Source organism: Erithacus rubecula (genome assembly GCF_903797595.1).
Source record: "Erithacus rubecula genome assembly, chromosome: 19".
Taxonomy (NCBI): Eukaryota; Metazoa; Chordata; class Aves; order Passeriformes; family Muscicapidae; genus Erithacus; species Erithacus rubecula.
This window is the reverse complement of record NC_136671.1, coordinates 13092894-13117731: the sequence shown is the minus strand read 5'-3', so window position 1 is coordinate 13117731 and position 24838 is coordinate 13092894. Positions and strand designations below refer to the sequence as shown.

General features: G+C 47.3%; 1 protein-coding gene across 2 annotated transcripts in view; it reads right to left on the bottom strand.

Moving 5' to 3' along the window:
- ADGRD1 (adhesion G protein-coupled receptor D1) overlaps window positions 1-24838 on the bottom strand; it is an 85569-nt gene that overhangs the window by 45507 nt on the left and 15224 nt on the right. For both annotated transcript variants that reach the window (XM_079322974.1, XM_079322975.1), the window contains 5 exons: window positions 23620-23679; window positions 22805-22916; window positions 22397-22507; window positions 20475-20550; window positions 16941-17082 (listed from right to left, as the gene is read on the bottom strand). In XM_079322974.1, the coding sequence (XP_079179100.1) occupies window positions 16941-17082; window positions 20475-20550; window positions 22397-22507; window positions 22805-22916; window positions 23620-23679 (501 nt within the window). The remainder of the gene's footprint in view (window positions 1-16940; window positions 17083-20474; window positions 20551-22396; window positions 22508-22804; window positions 22917-23619; window positions 23680-24838) is intronic.

Sequence of the window (24838 nt, the reverse complement as noted above, 5' to 3'; positions counted from 1 at the left end):
ATGCACAGAGCTGACTGGAATGGAAGATGTGTGCAAATAGAAATTGCAGGATAAGGACCTTTGAAATTCAATTTGGGGAGCAACTGGGTTAGATCAGTAAATATTTGATGTTGAAAACACTCAGATGCAGTCAGTGAGAGCAGAGCTCAGCTGGCAGCCTCTCCTGTGAGCACCAACAACCCCGAGCTGAGCTGGTGGTCTGCAGGACAAGCTGCCTCTGTGCTACAAGGAAAACACTTTCCATGTTCCTTTAGAGCTGCTCCAAAGAACCGGGAGGTGAAAATGTTAATGTTGTCTCATTCCCATAATGAGCATACAGCAGGCAGGGGGTTTAGCTCTGCTGTGTCCTTCCCCCCTCCCCTGGGGCACAGAGCATTTCAGAGAGGAGCAAGAGGCAGCCCCAGCCCCAGCCCGGCTGGGTTTTGGATAACCAGAGTCACCTGGCTCAGGTGCAGCTCAGACAGCTCAGCAGCAGCAGCAAGGAGCTGGGCTGGGTGCAAACATGCAAACCCAGCAGCAAAGGCAAAGCCCCACTGACCCTCCCTGCTCACACTTCTCTGCCAAGGCAGCAATGACATCTGAGTTAGCAAACATCTGCTTCCTGCAAGAGTGCAGGCCATAATCAAGAGGAATCAATCCACATCCGCTCATGTTCATTACAGAGAAGCTTTAGAGACCTTTGGGGCAATTTCTCACACAACAGGCACTCACAGCTGTCCTGAGATTCACTCCCAAGTGAGGAAACAGCACCACGACCTTTCCTAAACACACTTTCAAAAAGCACAACGATGCCCCAATTTTCCTTCACAGAGACTGAACAAAATTGAGCCCTTCTCTTTGAAGAGCACAAGGACTTTGGCAGCCTGGAGCAGTGAAACATTAAAATTTCACTTATTCTGCATGCTAATGAGAGGAATAATGAACTGTTTATGGAATATTTGGGAATAGAGCATTCATCTTCCCTATAAACGCTGCAATCCCCTGCTCAGGGGATGCTCAGGGGATGCTCAGGGGATGCTCAGGGGATGCTCAGGGAATACTCAGGGGATGCTCAGGGGATGCTCAGGGAATACTCAGGGGATGCTCAGGGGATGCTCAGGGTGGGCAGACACACACCCCCATCTCTCCCCTTGCTCCAGTTCCAGCACACAGGCAGCCACAGAGAGAAAATGATCCCCAAACAGAAACCTACCCCCACAAAAAGCAACTTTCCTATCACTTCAATAAGTTACAGCTGCTGTCCTAAGCAGAGTCAACAAATAAAAGAAAGGAGCCAGGGGAGCAGGGAGTGATCTGTGATCTGTGCAGACACAACACCCAGCTGGGCCCGAAGTCAATCCCCCAGAGATAAAATCTGCTCCATAAAGCCTCAGGAGCTGCAAAGAGAGGTAACACACCCTCCTGCAAGATTATTGCTTGATTTTAGCACCTCGTTAGGGCATTACACGCTCCTAACCACAGCTACAAGGATTAAACTGATGGGTTTCCATTACTGCTCTTTTAAATTATTTTTCCCCTTTTCATTGTGGGGAAAAGAAAACAAAACTCTCTTGAGAACATTTACATTTTTTTTCCCTGTGATTTGAATCTTTTCTCCCATTCCTGCACATTTGCCAAACATGATTTGTCCTTCAGCCTGTTGCATGAATGGGGATGAAATTCACACAACAATTTCGTGTCATTTTTCATTCACAGGAAGCACCAGGGTGCCAGAACTATTTGATGTGTGCATCAGCCACATCCAAGGAACTGAAACCAGCCTGGAATTGAGCGTGTGCATTAACCCAGCTGCGGAGCTGAGCAATGTGAGACTGAGCTGATTTTCAGGAGCTCAGATCCTGCCCAGACCTGGCTCTGATCAGGTCGAATGGGTCAGGAATGGAGCCTGATGTCCTCTCAGGGCTCTGCAAGGCTCCAAACTTGCCTGTCTGCCAGCCAGGACAGCGATTTACATGGCAAAGAGTGGGGATGGATTTCCCCCTTATAGCTGCTCTCCTTCCCTGCACTCCAGGGAAATGTCTCTCGTGGTAAACTGGGTTTTTGACATCTGGCCAGGGTTCACTGACTGTCCCTGGTGTGACCCCCTGGGCACAGCCACCCTGCAAACCAGCCAGGGCCTCTCCTGTCCCTCCTTCTCCAGGAAAATCCAGCACACGAACAGTGGAAATGCTCCCAGACCTAATGAAGCCACAATCGAGTGTGAACAGAAATGGCCGAGTGCAAGTTTAATCTGCTGGGATAATTCCACAGTCACAAACCAGAACCCCAAATCCTGCAGGGAAACTGCAGTGGGCACAATCCCCCTGCTGGGACCAGTCATTATAACCCACACCAAAATCCATTTTTAGGAACACAGAGTCATCTGAGTGTGACTCCAGGCTGTTTTACAGAGTGTGAAGGTTTCTTTCTTTTGCTAAACATGTTATTTTTGGAAACATTCTTGCTAGTGCTCATGGGAATATTTCCAATGGGACAACACTTCCAATTAAGACCTCTTTATAAATAATAAGTGGCTGACAGCCTAGAAAATAAATGTTTTTTTAATAAAGAGATGATGGCTGCAGTTCCTGGGGCATCATCACACCCCAAAACCTGCAATTCCCCTGCAGGGACAGCCCAGGCTGTGCCCACCCACAAATCACCAGCCCAAAGCACTGGAGTGGAACAGCCCTGAGCATCAGTGCAAAGAAAAGAAATATAATTTAAAGGCAATCTTCTGGTTTATGGCCAGCCTTTCATTATGGTCTCCTCGTGCTACACAGAATCAAAAAGGAGACGAGCCTGAGGAAGGGGCCAGGGGCTGGGCAGAGAGAGGAGAAATCACAGCTGGACACCAGGAGCCTCACCTGTCAGAGAACTGCAGAGAGTTTCAAGGAATGAAAGAAAATAAAACTTCCAAAAGCAGTAAAATCCTATCTGAAGCATCATTAACCAAGAGAATTATTATCCCATTGCCCCCTCAAACCCTGTGGTGCTGCCAGTGCCCTCAGGTGCTGAGGTGCCCACAGTGCAGGGCAAGCTCAGCTCAGGCTCCCCTGAGCACTCCAGCCCTCCTGTTTCTTTTTTACACACTAATTCTTCATTTCTGCTTATTTCCCACCAGCAAAACATTGATCCTGCCCAGCTTTGTCTGAGTTTTGCTCCTGCCTCTCCTCCCATGGTTTGCCTTGGCAAAATGCCCCATTCTCTCTCTTTCCAGGCTGGGCAGAGCAGGAAGGGCACAGGTGACCCTCAGGTGAGGCAGGAGCTCGGGGTGTCTATAAACCCTTAGTGTCCCTTGCCAGGGATGCAGCCATGGACCATCTGCTCATCAGGGGCTCCCTGTGACTCCTGACACCCCCCAGCTCTGTGCTGCCACAAACCTCTGTCTGTCTGTCTGTCTGTCCAGCTGAACCTGCCCAGGGGCTGCACCTCAAAGCTCCTGGCTTCACTACAAACCCACTACAGCCAGCTGGGCTTCCCCTGGTCTAAAGGAGTTCGGGATCCCTGTCCCAATTCCAGAGCCAGCAGAATTCCCTGAGCACCCCCAGGGACCCCAGGAGCTCATCACAGGAGGGGCTGCTCAGCCAAAATCCCTCCCAGCACAAGGGTGGGGTCCTCCACACAGCTGCACTTGGGTTTCTCCAGGTTACTCCTTTTCCCAGTGTTTGCTTTTGATCGACTCAGGTGCAGATTTCCCAAATTCTTACAAATGTGAACTTCTGCATTCAAAGGAGAGAAGGGCCAGGGGATGCTGAAGGAGAAGCAGCTGCTCCATGCAAGGGCCCTTCCCACTCCTTCCTTGCTTTCAGCTGCATCCCCTTCCCTAAAGGGCTTCTCCAAATTTGCAGTTTGCTGGAGAACGTTCTCAGATTTTGTGGTGGCTCAGCTTGGTCCTGTTTAAAATTGGAGCAAGAATATCACAGGAAAGGGAAAAAAATGAAGAGTGGTGCAGTGGCAGAAAGATGAACTCGACCAAAACCAGATAATTTCCAGTTTTCCTTCTTATTTTAGCTTTAGAAAGCTCAGAAAATGGAACACACCCCCAAAAGTGCATGGTTTGCTGAGAGCACATCTGACATTGGCACACAAATTCTTCCCCAGCTCCTGGCACTGAGAGCTGCATGGGATTCACCCCAAAATCTGGGCAGCCACGAGCCAGAAGTGCCACATGAAAATCCCTGTGCACAGCCCAAAGCCAAACCCAGAGCAGCCTTCTGCACCCTGTCACTCAAACTCTTTGGAATTTCATGAAAATGTAGGAACTGTTTGGTTCAGAGAAAAGGTTTACACAGTTTTCATTTTTATTAATTTTATTCCCATTTCCTATGCTCTTACACTGTCAGGACTGAAGAAATTGCCTTATTCCACAAAACCTTCAGGGGTTTCTGGAAAAAATTACTTTAAACTTTACCCTTACAATTTAACTTGCTGGCCAAATATTTTGTTTGCTTCAGAGTTTTCTCTCCACACATTTTTCTGTCTCTCCCAGCTTTCCATAAAACAGAAAAATGTTGTCTGTCAGCTTTTTCCTGCTCTCAGTGCTCTGACCATACAATATGATTTTCTCAGATTAAATACTTTGATTTAAACAGACACCTGTGGAAGAGAGGTTTTGTACAGCATTAAGATTCCATAAAAATCAGGATTAACCAGAAATTTAAAGGCCAGATTAAAAAAAAAATAATAATAAAAATAAGGAAAAAAATTATCTTTCCAGGACTGAAAATAACCAGTGATTGCAGAGGCACCAGTGGCCTTGTCTGGTCCTTTCTCTGTGTGCAAGAACAGCCCCAAATGTCCAGAGAGGAGCAGAGCTGCTCAGGATCCCACTGCACAAAGGGAAGGCACCAGAACAGCAGCACCCAGCTCTGAGCTCAGGGTGAGAAACACAAACCCTCCCAAATTCAGCATTTTATACATTTTGTACACATTTCTGTAGAGTCTGCACTCTGGGAATCCTGACTCAGGGAGTTCATCTGGCAGAATGCTGCAGACCCTCCTGGAGGGTTCCCCAGGTTTCCATCCATTCCTGTCACCAGAGCAGGAAAAGAGGATTTGGCTAAAGGAATTTATCAGTGCCACAGAGTGCAGCAGGGACACTTGGAGCAGTTAATTCCAGAAATTCCAGTTTGGGGACAAGACAGACCTGCCTGTGCAAAGGCCACAGGTGCTGTGATTAATTCACACACATCCACTCCTGACCCCAGGAAGAGTCTAAAGATACAAACCAAATCCTGGGGGGGTTGTCAGAAGCTATTTCAGATTAGCCAAATGACATCTCATGATTAATTATTTCAAAAAAATACAGAATGTGAAATGAACATCTCTCTTTTTTTTTTTTCTATTAAAAAAGCAGCTCCTTTTTTTCCATCAATCTGGATCATTCAGTCTGCCTGAAAAGGCAAATTACAGCTTGATTGTAGGGTAATTATTCTGGTGGAGATCACTTGAATGCCTGCACTGTACTCTTTGACAGGCACTGTCTGTTATTTGAACACTGATGTTATTTAATTAAAGGATGAAAAATATCTCGGGTGCTGCAGAACAAAAACTCATTGCCATGGATAAAAAATATGAGTGCAGAGTTAATATTTTGAAAAATAACTTCTCTCCTCCCAGAAATGTTATATCTAAGGAAAAGCAATACAGGAGTCATTAGCAAGAGCTCATTGTGAATGATGCTCTGTTTATTATCATCTGATTAGTATAATAATCTCTTTAATCCAGCCCCATGGCAGTTCTGTACAGATTATTTTGAATACTTCAGATGGTTTTGCTAAACCCACTGCACAGTAATTCCAACTGAATTAACTAGTGTTACCTTAAAATGAAAATGTTTACTGTGTTAAAAATAACCCTTTCAGCATTTAGAAAAAAAATCCCTTTATTTATATTTGTATTCTCATTCTTCACATTCTGAGTCATGTCTCAAGACCAGCTAAAGAAGCCTTATTGTGGTGCCAGTGATATAAATCCTTGGAGTTTATGCCAATATCTTTACTTGTCATATTTTATTGGAACTGACATTTTTTTGGACGCTGCTCACACTATGACTTACGAGCTCAATTTGGTTTCATTTGTTTTGCTGTTTAAAATAAACTGAGACCAGGGCGTGGGGGATCTATTGTCCCTCGTGACCCTTATTTACTGATTTTATGTTGTGTTAGAAATGCAGGAACAGGGTCAGAAATGAAATGCAGGGACAGAAATGAAATGCAGGGACAGGGACAGAGATGCAGGGACAGAATCAGAAATTCCTGCTTTATCCCATCTTCCAGCTCTTCCCACAAACTCCTGCATTATTTTACTCCTCAACCCCTTCCTCTTCCCCCTTTTCTTGATGCATTTAGTAAACTTTAACCTTTCCCACAGGTGCCTCAGAACCTGGACCTGCCTGGCAGCTGTGAGAGGACATGAAATAATGTTCTGTGTGCCCCTGAAGGAAGGACAGGCACCTTCCAGAAAAGTGAATATACTCAGAGCTGCTGACACCTGTGAGCTCCAGAGTGAAATGTGGGCCCTGATCAGTGCAAGCACACCCAGCTGCTGCCCTGCTGAGATTCCTCTTCGTTATGCAGCTTTTCACATTCTGGCCTTGTGCAGTTGCTGCACCTCCCTGGTCTCATTTAGCATCCCATTATCCCTCCAGGCCCATCCATCTGGTAATTTGATACAGATGGCATTGCTCAGATTGATTCATCCTGCTGTTTGTCAGCCCAGTGCTTGCCCCACAGCAGGGACTGATTGTAACACCCCTTCTGCTCAGTCCTCACTCAGGTGCTGCCCAGGATTTCTGCCTGCCAGAGCTCCTGGGTGTCCCTGTGACTCTGCAGTGTCTGCCAGCACACAGCAACAGGCTCAGCTCATGGCTTTGCTCTGCAAGGCTGGAATCCCCTGCCTGGTGTGAAATGTGGTGCCAAACACACAGGGGGTTTGAACAAAAATGTTATAAAAACACTCTGCTGAGCCCTTCAGCTTTCAGTTAAATCCCTTGTAATTCACTGAAAATAACCAGATGCAAAATGTCACAGAGAATACACAAAGATAATTTTAAAATGTGCTGATTTTGGTCTTGTTGGGTGGGATGTCACAATACAAACCACACCCTGAAAACTCTGCTCTTTTGGGAACTTTAGTGATCAACATAGAAAACAAGGCAGGGAGTTGGAGAAACTTATCCTGGATTGCCCAAAAATCCATTTTCCCTTCAATAGATGTCCCTATGTGTATGTAACAAAACCCTGAGTCCTGTCTCATTATTGAAACACAACACTGAAAACCTTCAGATTCAGTATGTCACCTTAAAAGAAACACACAACCCGTGTTAAAATGCCAAAATAAAAACTTTCCAGTTTAAAAACACTGCACAGGTTTATAAATACTTTGCCAGAGCCATTCAGTCCTTCCAGTACAAATGACTCCAAATTCAGCCCACCCAGTTTGGGTGGCTAAAAACAATTCAGGAAAACACTGAGGGGTCTCAGTCCAGCCTCAGCAGAAACACAGAAATGCAATTCTGGGAGATTCTTTCAGTTGTTTTTGAAGGATTCACACAGAAATGCAATTCTGGGAGATTCCTTCAGTTGTTCTGTGAAGGATTCACCCATAAATGCAATTCTGGGAGATTCCTTCAGCTGTTTTGTGAAGGATTCACACAGAAATGCAATTCTGGGAGATTCCTTGAGTTGTTTTTGAAGGATTCACACAGAAATGCAATTCTGGGAGATTCCTTGAGTTGTTTTTGAAGGATTCACCTTCCTGCTCCTGGCCAGAGGGGTAAGTGAGCACAAGGCTGGGTGATAAATCCATCCCTCTGCAGGGCTGGGGGAGGCTGGGCACTGCTGGGAGCTCTGGAATGTGCTGGGAGTGCTCTGAGCTCACACTTCAGTCAGAGCTGGACTCTGACCAGCACCTCTAACACTTTTGGATAATTGCTGTGGAAGCATTAAGGCACAATCCAATTTCTTAGAAAAACATCAGCCCACGTGAATGAAATGTGTGGCAATAGTTTTGCTGAGTTGCTCCACAGTTTGTATTGGGAACTGTGGGCTGGGGGACAAGCAAGGCCAGAGGGAATCATCTGTGCCCAGAATAAATAATCCTGCATTCTGAACCCATGACAAGAACTGCTCACCTGGACCAGAGCATTCCCCACCCTCAGATATTCCCCAGCTCATTCCAAGGAAGGAATGGAAAAAGAAACTTTATATTGCCTGGAGCAGAGACATGACCTGAATTCTCCACCTTGCACCAAAAAAAGAGGATTTTCTGTGTGTATTAGCACAGACTAAGCCCGGGGAGGGTCAGAGCAGTGTGGAACATTTCTAAGCTCCTTGCTCCACGTGCCATTGCTCACAGCTGGCTGTCCCTGGTGCCACCCCTGGCAGCTCCCAGCAGGTGCACAGGTGTCACCAGTGTCACCAGTGTCACCAGTGTCACCAGTGTCCCCTGGGCAGCTCCTGTGCCCCAGGGCAGCCAGGTGGGGCTGGGGGCTGGCTGCACTCAGAATGGGAGTGCTGGCTGTCCTGCAGGGGAGCAGGGCTGGGGTGATCAGCCCATCCCACAGGACTCCTGCAGCTGCAATAAAGGAGCACAAACAACAGGAGAGGCTGGAGCAGGGCAGTGAGAGCTCTGGACATCCCAGCTGGGCTCCTGCTCAGGAGAGTGAAGAGTTCTGTCACTGCAGGGCTGCAAAGACAAAGCTGGGCCAGAACCTGCCCTGTTTTTCTTTCTGGCCTGAAGGATGAACTGCAGAATGACAAAGAGGCAACAGATGCCCCAGTGCCTGTCTGGGCACTCTGACCCTGGAGACTGAGCAGCAGCTGCAGGAGTTGGGGCTCATGCTCCACACCATAACCAGCCTCCCTCTTCTTTTCCCAGCTTTGTTTAAGCATCACCTCCCCTGTCCTTCTTAAAACAATAAAACCCTTTCAGATTTTGCTGCCATCCCACATTCAGCCAGGAGCCTCTGGGGACTGAACATCCTGGAACATCATGCAATGTCTGAACAGCTGGAAATCTGAAATTCATTGTACCTTGAGCTGATTTCTCATTACAGTTCAAACCATTGGGAAACAAAGAACAATATGGAATGGGTAATTATTTAAAATTCTGTAATTATCAAGGGCCCTTTTTTTTTTTCCCAGATGTTTTGGTGCAGTCTGGCTGCATTTCCTACACACCACTGAAGAACCTGGCTCTGGCCACGGAGGGTGGTCTGAGAAACTTGTAAAAAAGGCAGATTATGTCCCAGTGAGAAGAGCTTTGTTTTGCAGACTCACCCCCAGAGCCTCCTTGCACAATGAGCTGGAAATACCAAATTCTCAGCACCCCCTGCTGAAGTCCATGTAACCTCATGCCAACAGAACAAACTCTCATCAACCCACCTCAGGCCAGGATAAATTTGGGAAAACATATTGTATACATATCTATGTATTACATACATATTCACACTAAATTACATGTTCCCACGTTAGGCACAGCTTTCATGGGCAGAAAGCAATGCCAGAACTGATCTCTTGTCCCAGCTGGGCAAATCCCATTTCAGAGCAGCAGAGGAGGGCTCATTCTGAGCCCACCCTGCAGCCCCCTGGCCTGGGGGACAGAGCCCCAGGGCTGCCCAGCCTGGCCCAGAACGTTCCTTGGAGGGAGTTCCTGCTCTCTTGTGCAACTGATGCAGCTTTAAAGGGATTGTTCTGGTTTAGCATCTGCATTTCTTGGTTTTTTTTGTCCTTTACAAGTCTCTGGTTTCTCCAGAGCAGCAGCTGCCAGGTTTGAGGAGAGGCTCAGCATCTTCCAGAGCACAGCTGGAGAACAGAGATCTTCAGCCAGACCTGGCACACAGCAGAGGAAATCCTCCCCTACTCACTCAGGCATTCAGAGCATTGAATCCCTTGGTTTTCTCACAGTTCTGCTGCTAACACAGGACATGGATCACACTGAATGATCTTTCCATGGGTGTCCTACAGGAGGGCTGGAAACACCCCCTGACCCACACCTGCATTGCCAGCCCCGTTCCCACCTCTGCCACCCACAGATGTTAAATGCAGCACTCCAATCACCTGACAAGTTTATTTCCTGCATTTCTGCACTTGGGGCACTCTTTGTTTTTAACACTGCCCCTCAGCTCTGCTCACTGTGTTTGGCTCTCACTGCCCAAGGTCTGGGCTGAGCTGGCATTTGGCTGCCAGGACCTCTCATGATGAACAACTCCAAAAATAAGCTGCTTAGGCTCTCATCAGACCGTATGTTTAAGCTGCACAATTTTTTTTCACAGTGCCCTGAAATTTACCTTTATTTTTAGCTGATGTTTTCTTGGAGTTGGCAGAGGTTCTGCCACGGGAGACGTTATGTACAAAATGTGAAATATTGCTAATATTGCTCCTGTACTGAAATATTGGCACAGAGCCCAGAGCTGAAGGTGGCTGAGCCATCTCCCAGGGCAGCTGAGCCTGGCACAGGGAGGTGGCACTGTCACTGAGAGGTGGCACTGTCACAGGGTGGTGTCACTGTCACAGGGAGCCTGGGCTGCTGGGCAGACACTGAGATGTCCCTTCCCAATGAAGCAAACACAAGAAGGGGGTCACAGAGCCCCAGCATGGAGAGATCAGGCTCTGCAGGTGAGCAGGGTGGGATGTGGCAGCACAGAAACATCTCTGAGCAGCCTGGCACAGAGCCCTCCTCTGGGTTAATGACCCCTGAGCACTACCAGTAATCCTGTAATCCCCAACTGTTCTGATAAAACAGAGTCAGGCAATTGTGCATAAAACATCCAAAAATAGTAGATACCTAGGAAAAAAGGTCAGAGCTTCCTTTTTGGAGTCTGCCTTCCAGGAACAGTCTTCTGTAACCACTTAAAATCTGCTGCTCTGCTCAATATTCCTGCCAGTACATTTGTTTCTGCTGGCTAGTTGATGGTTGCAGGAAGCAAACTCAAATTTATTTTTTTTTTCTTTTTTCTAAAGTGGAAGAATATTTATGGGTCGGGGTTTTTTTTAGACAATATTTACTGAATTCTAACTTTACTCAAGAGAAAGCCAGAGAATGAGCTCAAATATGTAAATCTAGTTCTGGGATATACAAAATGCTCCAATTGGGGGAAGTAAGAAGCTAATCAACAGTCTGCAGACTGTGAAGAATCAAAACACACAATATACAAATGCACTGCACACTGAAGTTCTGCATTTGTTCCCTTGGGTACTGAATTTACCACAATAAAGCACTAAGGCTCTGCAAATTCTTTATAAATTTTTTATGGGAAATTCTTCTATCATTCCTTGGGTTTTATGTGCAGGATGTATTTGGGTCTGATGTTTGTGTGGTGCATGATTTAAAGTGACATCATGCACCTCAAGGTGGTTAGATAAGTGCAGGGTACTTATTTCTTGTAATAAGTGATCAGTTTTAATAACACATTTTGGAGGAGCTCATTCCCCCCTCGCTGCCTTCAGAGGATTCTGTGGGACTCTGATGCTGAGATATTTGCACACAAAATCCCACTGCAGCCCCAGCTGGCCAGTCCAGGCTGATTCCTCATCCCCCAGACCCCAGCACAGCCCCCCTGACCCCAAAATAGCCCCCCTGACCCAGCACAGCCCCCCTGACCCCAGCACAGCCCCCCTGACCCAGCACAGCCCCCAGAGCCCAGAGGATGCTGAGCTCTGATCATCTCTGAGCTGCAGCTGCTGCCCCAGCTCTCTGAGCAGCAGAGCTCTGTGCTGGGTTCCTCCTGCCACCCTGGATTATCCCTGGATATTTCCCTCCCTCGCCCACGCCTCCTCTCCCCCACCAACACTTTGTCTCACTCTGGCCGATTTTCAGTGTAAATATTTCTGCTCCTCACAGGATTTGCACAGAGCCCAGCTGCTCTGCCAAGGAGGACACGTGGAGCTGTCCCAGCTCTGCAGGATGAGCCCAGCAGGGCAGCACCAAGAAAGGGAACACTGCAGCTGCAGTCTGCTGCTCATCCATCACAGAGCTACTCTCCATCACAGATCTGCTCTCCATCACAGAGCTCCTCTCCATCACAGAGCCCCTCTCCATCACACAGCTCCTCTCCATCACACAGCTCCTCTCCATCACAGAGCCCCTCTCCATCACAGAGCCCCTCTCCAGCTCAGGGCTGCTCAGCCATCACAGAGCTGCTCTCCATCACAGAGCCCCTCTCCATCACAGAGCCCCTCTCCATCACAGAGCCCCTCTCCATCACACAGCCCCTCTCCATCACACAGCTCTTCTCCATCACACAGCTCCTCTCCATCACACAGCCCCTCTCCATCACACAGCTCCTCTCCATCACACAGCCCCTCTCCATCACAGAGCCCCTCTCCATCACACAGCTCCTCTCCAGCTCAGGGCTGGCACCCTGGTAATGGCCCTGCTGTGCTGCACTCCCACTGCTGCTCTGCAGCAGCCACATTTTGGCAAGTTTGGGCTGTTTTGGAGGTGCAGGGGCTGTTTGGTAACCTGGGGGTATCCTGCATCCACCCCAGCAGCTCTGCTGCCTGACATGGGACAACCTGCTCCCACCAAAGCTCTTCTCACATTTCTCTTGTGATGTTTTCTCCCCAGTCTGAGAACAAACAAAAGCATCTGACTACAAAATAGATCATGTCAATACAATTCCATGTATCAAAATCAATGGAAATCAGGAGTTTGACACTGCATGAATCTAGGGAAAAACTTTTGGATGAGTCACCAAACAACCACTACACAGAAGGTGAAACTGAGAAATCCGAGGTTAGAAGAAAAATTCGATACTGTTCCAGCCTTTTAATTAGTTGGAATGCAAATTAATAGCATTACATAGCAAAGCTGACTTTCCTGATAAAGGAAAATCAATCCAGTTCTGAGTGCCTTTAAGAAGTACTCCTAAAAAAATTAACCATGTGTCTGCCAAATGCAAAAATCAAGGAAACTTATTTTTAGGTTGAGGTAGAAAAAAACCACAAAGAAACAAACAAAAAAGCTTTCTCCCAAATCTGAAATTCCAAAACTTTTTGAGAGTAGAATTGCCATCCCTAATAACAAACCAGTAAGATTTCATCAGTGTAGCTGAATAATTACAAAATCACTCAGGAAAACGAAATTCCCTGGTGTGTCTGGTGCATTCTCCAAATTTACTCTTCTGCTGCTATTCAGGCTATGTTTGATGTCAATTATCATAGCAGACAGAACCAAGGAATGAAGAATACAGACAGTGCTGGCTCCTGGAGTTCTTGCTATTGAAATTATTTAAAACATCCTCAGGCAAATAAAAAGTCTCCTGTAAAAATGCTGACAAAGAGCAGCATAATTCACACCCAGTTTAATGTGAACTGATCTAAAGTGCCACAGGACAGTTTTTCCTTGCAGATTCATTAATTAGATATCTCCTGGAGAAACCAGTTCATGCATTCCCTACCTGAGAGCCACACTGGGAAAGGGGAAAAGGGAAAGGGGAAAAGGGAAAGGGGAAAAGGGAAAGATTCATTGCTTTCCTCAATCAATATATAAATTAGCCAACACTTAACTTGCCATAAAAATTAATTGGCTCCACATTGATTTGTCTCTCTCAGGGTAGCACTAATATTTGTGTATGTTCTTCCCTTATTTTATTTTCTTATCAGTAATGATGTTAAACAAACCTCGGGGTGTTGCCTGCCCAGGTAAAGGAGAGGGAGAAGGGTGAGGTTTGGGTGTGTTTTAAAGGCAAAAGTCCCATTAAAAGGCTCATTAAAAACGAGGAAAAGAGCAATGAGGAGCACTTTGCTGTGAAGGAGGCAGAGCTCAGGGGAAGGTTTGTGGTTCCTGCCCTGCAGCACCCAGGGAATGAAGGAATGAAGGAATGAATGAAGGAATGAATGAAGGAATATCCTGATGCTGTGCTGCTCCACAGCTCCTACCTCAGCAGGCTCTGGAAAGGCAGGAACAGAACAGGAGAGCAGGAGCTGCTAAGGAGGGAACTGGTAATGGAGAGCAGAAACTGATAACCAGAACAGAAACTGATAATCAGAGCAGAAACTGATAATCAGAACAGAAACTGATAATCAGAGCAGTAACTGATAACAGAGCAGGAGCTGATCATTAGAATAGAAGCTGATAATCAGAAGCTGATAATCAGAAGTTGATAATCAGAAGCTGATAATCAGAAGCTGATAATCAGATCAGAAGTTGATAAAATCAGAAGCTGATAATCAGAAATCGAGTCTGTGCTATGTATCCACATGGGTTTTAGGAAATCCTGGTAACTTTTGACACAATTTTCTCCTCTGTTTCCTCCTCTTTTTCCAGAGCACTCTGTGCTGCATTTCAGCCCTGACACTCATCCCTTCTAAATTTCTGCCCTGTGCTGTAATTTCTTGGATCACAGAAGTGAAATGTTAGTTCTTCTCTAGTTGCTCCTGCTATGAAAAACATCTTGCTGGGAACAGAAGTTTCTTCAGATAACTGTTTTACAAAATGTGCTGTTGCCTCACTGCAGAACATCTGGACAGCTCCAGACCAGGCTGTTCCTCAAACCATCATCATCTTCACACCCTCCCCATGCCCTGGGGGTGTGAGGGGGTCTCTGCTCATTTCTGGGGAGTCTTGCTGGACACAACAGCTCATCCAGGCTGGTGAAAAGCAGAGCATCACCACTTTTTAAATCTACCCAAAAAATGTCCATCTGTCCCTGAAGTGCTGCTGAACAGCAACTATCATGTACAGATATTCCCTGTACCCTTCCCTCTTTAATTGATACATAATTTACAATATTCCCTGTATCCTTCCCTCTTTAATTGACACATAATTTACAATATTCCCTGTACCCTTTCCTCATTTATTGACATATCATGTACAGATATTCCCTGCATCCTTCTCTCATTGATTAGCCATTAGTCCCAGTTTGGAATACCTTGTGCTTCAAAACAAGAGAAGTTTTCTCAGCTCACCAGCTGCTGTGAGAGCTGCAGAGGAGCCCCCCTGCCCAAGGGGGGGTTTAACTCACCAGGAGCTCAGCTGTGGAATGGTGAATGCTCTGTGAAGTTTTGTTTTGATACTCAGTTCACAGGCATTCTCTTTGTAACTATTTCCTAAAATAGACTTGGTTTATTCCAACTTCTCTTTGTTTTCTGTTGCTCAGTGATTGGCATTTTTCCTACATGCATTAGAAGGAGAGGAATTAAGAAGTCAGACTCTAATAAAGAAAAACTATTTGTTTGGACTTGGTATTTTTTGCTTTTTCTTATTGCACTTTCCTCTGTTAAACTGAGAAGATTATGTGGAACAAACAAACAGCTATAAGAATGAAATGGTATCCACTTCAAATGTTTCTCCCATTACTGCAGCATTTTAATGAATAAAGCAGGTTTCTAAGCCAGTTTTCATGCTCTCAGTTTAAACATATTATTCAATCACAAACTCAGGTAAACAGCTTGACTGTTACTCTTCAAAGCACCTACTTTAGCACAGTGATCTTACAGCTTTGCATTTTAAATTCTATTTTAATGCATGAGGAGCCCTGCTCAAGCAAAGGAATCCTCTTGGGTGAGGCAATAGCAGCAAGGTCTGTGCTGCTGCCAGCTGAAAGCTGCCAGGGACCTGCAGCCCCTTCCAACCTGCTCCAGTAAATTCACCTCAATTTACTGCTGTAAACTTGCTTAAGTCACCTCCTTAAGTGAATTTACAGTTGTCTGGATTTGTGTTGTTCAAAATGATTCCATGGAATTCATGGGAGGCAGAGGAGAACAGGCTTGGGCCAGAGTGGCCACACTCAGGCACAGCTGGAATAATCTATTGATCCATCCCTTAATGCTAAACTGAACCATTAATTAAGAGCCAAATGAGCATTCTGCAGCACTGTGGCTGCTTTGCTGATGAGCCAGAAGAGCTCTGGGAGAGAGCAGAGCTCTACTGAGAGCAGAACTGAGCCCCCAGACCCTGTGCCCACTGCAGAGAACAATCCCACACCCATCCCAGTGCAGGGACTGTGCTGAGACCAGAACTGAGCCCCCAGACCCTGTGCCCACTGCAGAGAACAATCCCACCCACCCACTGCAGGGACTGTGCTGAGACCAGAACTGAGCCCCCAGACCCTGTGCCCACTGCAGAGAACAATCCCACACACACCCACCCACTGCAGGGACTGTGCTGAGAGCAGAACTGAGCCCCCAGACCCTGTGCCCACTGCAGAGAACAATCCCAAACACACCCATCCCAGTGCAGGGAAGGGAAATGCAGAATTCCTGCAGCCCAGCAGAGGAGGAAGAGCAAAGGTTTGCCTGAGAGCCTCCCAGTAAATCATAATTACAGCTGGTACTGTTTGCTGCTGGTAAATAAAGCAAAGTGCATTCTGTAAATGATCCACACACAATTCACTCTCCACAAGTGCCCAGCCCTGAGGGCTCAGCTAGAAAAACTCAGCAAAGGCACTCACTCCCCTCCTGGCTCCCAGGCATCCCCAGCTCACTCCAGCTTTATCAAAAGCCCCACACAAAGGAGATAAGCTGGCTTGAAAACAGCTTTAAAAGCAAAACATGATAAAATATTCAGAAGAACATGTAAGAGATGTATTCTAGGAAATATTTAAGAATTTAAATCTTCCCTTGCCACTCCCAAGCAAGGCTGTAAGTGGGTCAGAGATGCTGCAATGCCTCCTCTCAGAACCCAGTCTGAACTCTCCTCCTTTCCACCAGCATCAAACCACCAAAACCCCTCAGCTGCCTCAGTGGGGACTGAGATCAAAAAGCAAAACCACAAGTGAATTCCTGGTGTGGAGCACTGCAGTGAGGCAGCAGCACTCCAAACACCCAGAGCACTGAACAAAGGCTCAGCTGCATCAGCCCCTTCACCTTCTGCTCCAGCACAGGCACCCAGCACCTTTACACAGAGGGGAAAGGAGGGGAAAAACATCACAAATGGCAGCAGAAAACACCACAAAAACCATGAAATACAAATAAATCATGGGGCTGCCCAGCCCAAGAGTTCCCATCACTCACCAGCCTGTGGCTGAGCTGGATGCTGAGCAGAGGAGACCCTGACAGGTTGTGGGACAGCTGGGGCAGAGGCTCCACTTTGATGGAGATCAAGAAACTGCTGGCTGAGATCAGGAAATCTTTGTAGGCAGCAGCTTCAGCAATCCTGGGAAAGAAGTAAATACATTCAGGAAGAAGAACAACTGGTTTTTTAGTTCCTGCATAAGAGCAAAGGAACAGAGCTCCTTTTTCTGTTCCTAGGGCAGCAAGGTCTGGCCCCAAAGGTCCCACAGGGCTGGAACCCACTCCTGTAAATGAGACTGGTACCAAAGGCTCTCCTTCCCTCTGCTCCTCTCTGCAAAGGTTTACAAACATGGAAGTGTCTGAGGGAATCAGAGAGAATCCTGTGGAGGGATCTAAACCCACCCTGAGTGAGAGGAAACCTGCAGGGGGTTCAGGCTGATCAAGCAGGTAAATCAGAGTGAGACAGAGACAACATGCACACAAACAGCAATGTGCTCAGCAGCGATTCACAGCTCCACCCTGAGAGACAGACCAGCTCCAGAAAGATTTGTTAGAGGGAAGGACAGGTCACAGTGCAAACAGCTGAACTTGACTAACAGCTGATTAGCCCTGGAAATGCAGCAATTCTAGAGGGAAGTGATTTTATACACAAGGATTTTATTTTAAAGCAAAACTTATGAGTTTGGCATTTTCACACACTCAGGAGTAGCTGAGGTGCATTTGGTTTCAGGGTGGAATTTTTGCACTCCCAGTGACACACTGTGCAGGATTAAATGATTAAATTCAATGCTGTCACCTGGCCCTGGAGCAGGGGGATGGATGGGTTTTACCAGGAGAAATCTGAGCCCTGCTGAATTAACCACAGCCTGGCTTTCTAAACATAGCCAGTCTGAAAGCAAATTAAAAACCACCTCGTTTGTACCCAGCACCTGTCTGCAGTGGTTCCTTATTTTTATTTCAGGGGAAAAAAAAAAAAAAAAAAAAAAAATCTCCTGTCAGACTTTCAAATAACTTCACTCAGCTCCTTGGCAGGGTCACAGAACAGAACTCATTTAGCACAGCCCCTGAGTTCTGACCTGGAAAAACCCATCAGAACCAGAGATTACTTCTGCTCCCAGTAACCAGCACAGGAAAGGAGTTTGTTCATCTGGAGGCAGAATTATTACTCTGACAAATAATATATATATATAAAATAATATACACTCTGATATGACAAATGTAAGTTTGGATAAGGACTCATTATCCTCATTTTGAGGTTTCTCCCACACAGATTAAGAGCCTGCACACTTTTCCCACACCCTTTATCAGCTTGTTTTAAATTTAAATTTAATTTGGTGGGTTTTGAAGTGTGACAGGTCCCCAGCAGCAGCAGGAAATGGTGTTTCTGTGCCTGCACAAGGCTCTTCACCTTGGCCCTAGGTGTCAGGTCCCATCTCCACAAACTGCACTGAGCAGGAGCAGAATGGGCTCAGAACATTGCTGAGTTTCATTTTCTTTGGGTAAAGAATCAAAAGCTGCTCCCCTTAGAAACTGGTATTTATGTAGTCTGAAAATAGAAGTCATCTGTCTGCACAGCACAAAAACTCCAAGAGTTTTGGTTTTGGTTTCCCACCACAAAAAAAAGAAAAAGGTCAGGTTTCAAATTACAGGTGTTTAAATAGCCCAGTGGTAGAAGGAACACAAAAGAAATCCTTTAAAACAAACCACTCTGAGAAAAAAATTATTCTACTGAAAAGTAAGCAAAAAAGTTATAATAGTAGGGCACAAGAAAGAAAAGCAAGCAGAAGAGAAGTGCACAGTTATTTTTAAAGCATCTTTAAGTAGCTGGGGCTTGGTTCCACAGAGCAGAAATTGCTAAGGCATTTTTCCCTGAAGGATTCCCTGTTTGGGGGCTGGTGTGGGCAGACCTGCACCCACACCTGCACAGACACCCCACTGTTACAGACACTGCACACCTGGAGCAGTCTGAACTCATTCTGGGAACACAGACAACATTCCTTCTGTGTCTGTGTCCGTGTCTGGGACAGGGCAGAGCTGCATTCCCAAAGGAGTGCTGAGAGCAAACCAGCCCAGGGAGCAGGGGGGTCTCCAGGCTGTCCTGCCCTCACACTGCAGGGAATGCAAAGATTCACTTCTCTTTTATTTCACAGAGCCAGGATCTGTGCAGTGCATTGGAACAGAGCTCTGACATGCAGCAGCTTTAACCTGCTTGTGTTTGCTAAATGTGGACCTGACACAGGAGGATTTTAATTCTCTTTCTCCCTTTGAAAAATTGAGATTACGTCCTACTACCTTAATAAATAGCATTGATCCTCCTCTTTGAAAAACATGGGCTCTGAAGGTTATTGCCTCAATTCCTTCATGTGAGTACAAAACATTGCAGTGATGGCACAGCTCCCTTGCAGCCCCTGCTGTGTCCTTTTCCTGAGAGCAGGGCAGCAACAGCACAGCTTGCTACTGGCTGGGAAATGTCATTTAGGAATCACTGTGGGATCATCTCAGAGTGATCAGCCTGGACTGAGATCCAGTCTGGATCAGACAAGCAGGGTGGGGGGCTCTTCACCCCCAGGGTCACAAAGGAGAGCCCAGGGAGTGGGGCAGGGATGGGGGGAAATCCCTGGAAAGGGATGGGGGAAATCCCTGGGCAGGGATGGGGGGAAAGCCCTGGGCAAGGAAAAAAAGGGACAATCCCTGAGCAGGGAAAGGGGGGAAATCCCTGGGCAAGGAGAAAAGGGACAATCCCTGGGAAGGGATGGGAAAAAATCCCTGGAAAGGGATGGGGGGACAATCCCTGAGCAGGGATGGGAGGAATCCTTGGGTAAGCAAAGGAGAAAATCCCTGGAAGGGAAGGGCCAGTCCCTGGCTCCACAGGAGCTGGGTGCTGCTCCTTTCCTGCTGGCAGGAGGAACCCAGCAGGACTCTGAGTGAAGGACTGACACTGAAAGCCCCAGAGCAGAGCAGCTGGAAAGAGCCCCAGGTTTGCTGACAAGGGCTGTGCAATGTTTGCATGAATGGCCCTGAAAATCCCCTGGAGCTCTGCTGCTGAGGGTTTTACTGCTCTGCATTTACTTTATCTTATCTGCTAATGATTTCACTGATGTGGTACATAAAGCAAAAGGTCTTTAAAAATTGCCTGGTCTCCTGTTATAAAACTGCCTTATGGGTTTCCAGGGTTAGGATTCAGATTTTGTCTAAAGAGGGATGTTATGTTTTCTTACTTGTTTCATTTAAGTGCAAGCTTTATGTGCCAGGAGAAAAAGAATGCAATTTCCTTTTAGGAGACAGATTAAATTACAAAATTCTAGCAGCAGATCTGATGAATGGAAGGAGAAGACAAAGAAAGACAAACATGTCGCTATGGGAATCTATTTTATTGCAACCCGAAGTAAAGCACAATGTAAACCTCAATCTGTGTCTGGTTAATGACTGCACTGCAGGGCCAGCTCATGCCATTTGTTTGATAAAGCCACAACTGCTCCAAGGGCTGCCACAGGACAATCACAGCCTGGAACTGCAGGGGCAGAGGACACTCACCTGGTGTCCACAGGGTTGATGTTGTGGAAGAAGCAATGCATGTTGTGGTAGAGCAGCCCCACGATGGTGATCCAGGCTGGGGAGAGAACAGGGGTGAGTGCTGTGAGCAGCCTGGGGGACAGCCCTGCCCCAGGGCTGGACTGAGCTCATGGCCAGCCTGACACACCTGCACCCTCTGGCTGTGCTGGGTGAGAGTGTGAGCACACAGCACTGACCCCAAGGGAACCAGGAGCTGCCCCAGAGCCAGCACAGACAGCAGCACACCAACCCCAGGAGGGGCAGGACACTGCAGAGCCCCCAGAGCCCCCAGAGCCAGCACAGACAGCAGCACACCAACCCCAAGAGGGGCAGGACACTGCAGAGCCCCCAGAGCCAGCACAGACAGCAGCACACCAACCCCAGGAGGGGCAGGACACTGCAGAGCCCCCAGAGCCCCCAGAGCCAGCACAGACAGCAGCACACCAACCCCAAGAGGGGCAGGACACTGCAGAGCCCCCAGAGCCAGCACAGACAGCAGCACACCAACCCCAGGAGGGGCAGGACACTGCAGAGCCCCCAGAGCCAGCACAGACAGCAGCACACCAACCCCAGGAGGGGCAGGACACTGCAGAGCCCCCAGAGCCCCCAGCCCTGCCCTGATGAACTGCAGCTCAGCTGGGACCCAGCCCCAAATTCTGCCTGCTGCCCACACTCAGGAGTTCTGGGCTCTCCAGCAGCTGAGTGAGGACACACAGGAGTGTTTTCTCACACAGGTGTCCTTTACTACCCCTTGTCTTGGCTTCCAAGTACTTATAGTGTCAGCTGTTCAAGGTGAAATAACAGATTTTTTGGGTTAGCTCATCTGGACAGAGCAGAAGTGTGGCCTGGAGGCTGAAATTGCTCAGAAGTGAGCTGCAGCTGGAAAAGAGTGAAACATTGAATGCCCTGGACCATTTCAGGATACAAACCGTGACAATGCTCTGGAAAATCAAAAAAAATCTGCGTGGTGAGGAACTGTGTAAGTGGGAAAGGAAAACCTCCTCTCCTGCTATTTCTGGCATTAGCAGCTGGTTTGCAATTCCAGTTATTCTAAGCTGGGAGGATTTGCAGTCTCCAGCCAGACCCTGCCAGTGCAAAGAAACAAAGCTGTCAGCAGCAACCAGGCAGCCAGGCCAGCAATTATGGAGAATTTCTCATTCTGGTGTTTCCAGCCAAGCTGCACTCTGAGAAACAGGCAGGACCATCCCCCTGCAGAGGTGCCTGCAGGGAGGGTGAGGAAACTCTGGGGTGGGATTCAGGACAAGGCAGATTTTCAAAGGTTTGAGGGTGGAGGTAGATGTTTTGTAAATGGGCTCCTTCAATCTCTGAGTAAAGATAATTAACTTCAAACTTTGTTATTTTAGAGTCTTGATGAAAGGTGCAGATTTTAGCCATGCTTCTCTCTTAAATTTTTACAATTTTGGCATAGGTATGGATTTCTGAGTTCTGCCTTCTTGCCCTGAGTGTAGTTTTTATCTTCATTCTGTTCCTGTAGCTGCTGTTGCCTAAACCTGTCATTTTATAGCTTCATTTTATACAAAAGATCAATTATGTATGAAGGGATAGTTAATACCTGATCTGACATCCTGGAATTCCTTAAAAATAGTCGCTTCAGACAATTAAAGAAAATAATTATGAAATTATGGCTCCTCTGATGTAAAAACTTGTCAGAATTAAACGAGTCTCTGTTGCTCATCCCTATTATTCAATATTAATTCAGCTGATATGGAAGTTCCACCACATTAATTCCTCATTAGCATGACAGGACCACTGCTGCTTCCTCTGACCCAGTGCAATCCACAGGGATCAAACCAATCACTTGGAAAAACAAAGTGAACCAAAACCTGTTCTAAAATCATTTTCAGGAGCCCCGTGCACAGTTCTCTCTCTGATCTTCTCCTTACCTTTTCCATGGAAAGCCTCACTGGGAATGGAAATGTAGCTGTGCCCTCGGGAGGGAAATCGATAGTGGGACACGTTCAGGGTCTGGGGATGCATTTTGACCACAGTGTAATCTGGGTGAGAGCCAAAAACACATCAGCACATCAATGGCCCTGCAGCCCCCAGGGTGTCAGCCCCACCTGGGGGACACAGAGCAGGGGATGGGACAGACACAGGGGACACAGAGAGCAGGGGATGGGACAGAGAGCAGGGGACACAGAGAGGGGATGGGACAGAGGGCAGGGGATGGGACAGACACAGGGGACACAGGGAGCAGGGGGACAAACAGAGGGGGGTTTGGGACCCAGAGAGCAGGGAATGGGACAAACACAGGGGTTTGGGACACAGACTCCAGCCCTGGCCAGCCCCACCTGCCACGGAGGAGGAGCCCTCGAGGCTCAGGGCGCTGCCCTGCAGGTTGAGGGACAGGTGAGCCATCACGGTGTCGATGGTGTGGATCAGGCTGCTGAACACCTCGGGGGTCTGGGGAGGGACACAGCGCTGTGGGTGTCACAGCTGGGACCCCCTGCCCACCCCCAGGGCACACAAATTGATGGCACGCTCCCCAAATGCTGTTTTATGGAACAGCTCCCCAGCCTCTGAGCCAGGAGTGCTCAGGATTCAGCAGAACTGAGCAGCATTTCTCTGATATATAAAGATTGGTAGCAGATCTTTCCTGGAACACGAGCTGAGACATTACAGTCTGACCTTCCTTTCATCTTTATTCAAATGCTCCTTGGTGTGAAAGCTACTTAAACCCTCCAGGTTGAAACTGGATTCATAAAATCTGAGTTAATGCATGTTTCAGTAAAAAGGAAATCTATTTTATCTAAAATCCATTTACACCAGAGATGATCAAGGATTTGATGCTAAGAACTTAAATCAATTAGACATCCTTCTGTCTTAAAAGCATTTTAGGCTGCAAAGAGACCTCCCTGTGCTTCAGCTTCTTCTCTCAGTTTAAAAGCACTCTCTTCTGAAATCTGGGATTTCTTAAGATTCAAGCAAAAAACTCAGGAAATTTCTGGATTCACCCTGCAGGTATTTCCTCAGTGACAGATGATAAAATCAATCACAGTGCCAAAAAGTCCCAGCAAGCAAAGTAATGGTGACAACAAGTTCTGTTCCCACCCCTGTGAATTTATGCAGCTGAAGGAAATCACACATCTCAGGCCACTTGTCTTACCTCTGGTCCATCAATCCAGTCAGACAGCAACATAAAGTCTTCAACAGCTTTTAAAAATGCCTAGGAGACAAATAAAACTCAATTATTTATTTTAATAACCAGGTATCTCTCCTGGCCAGGACCCAGGGCAGATCCCTGCTGGGGTTTTCCTCAGGTTTATGTCAAGACAAGTTCACTTTCACTGCATCCCAGATCCTCCTCTGCCCTCACCACCTTCTGTGGGTGACCTCTCCAAGTCACAATTATTTCACTCAAAGTCCCAGCCCTGTGTAACTCCCAAGGTGCAGTTAACCTGGCACTGACCCTGAACTCACTCTGTTTTATCTAAACCCTTAGGACATCTGTGGAACCACAGAGGGGTTTGGGTAGGAAGGGATCCAAAAACCGTCATGTTTCAGCCCCTGTGCAGTGGGCAGAGCACTGCAGTGTCCCCGGGGAGCTGCTGATTGCTCACACAGGGGAAAACACCACAGAAAACCACACTGAAAAGAAAAAAAACAACACATTTCCAGCTTAAACTTTTCTATTAAAAAACCTGGGGATGAACACATTGAAGTTCCACTGTGAAATGCTGAAGACAACACGTAACAAACCCAGGCTGGATTTGTCAGAAGGGATTCATTACAAACGTGTGTCAGTAATCAGGAAGTTTATTGCACATCACTTAAATCAAATTTCCCTGCTGTGAGGCGCAGGACGGTGGGGCAGAGATAACTGCAGAGAAAATCCCGTGAAATTCCTGCAGAGGATCAGAGCAGACAAAGCAGAGCCTCTCCACCGTCAGCAAATCCAGCTGGGGGACGAGCGGGTCCCGCTGGGTTTGCATCCCAAAATAGCTGAGCGAATTTAATCCCGTCCCAAACTGGCCTGCAGAGCTCAGCAGGCACACAGAGCCCAGACAGGGCTGGGGTGACGGGCAGGGAGGGTCCCCCAAAGCACAGGACAAAGAATGAGCCTGGCTGGAGCCCGCAGACACCGAGCTTTCAGCAACGTCCCTCAATTGCTGTCCCGGCCACTTTCAGAAGGTTTATTTGTGCTTTTTGTGTGAGCAGAGCGCCCTTGTCACTCTGGAATTGCCCTGGGGCTCAGGGGAACAATCAGAGATGATGACTGCAGTGATGGCTTGGCTGGAATCAGGGAATTGCTGCCCATCACTCCCACAGCCTGTTTGCTCTCAGCTCCATCATTCCCCTGTTCTGTTCTCAGCTCCATCATTCCC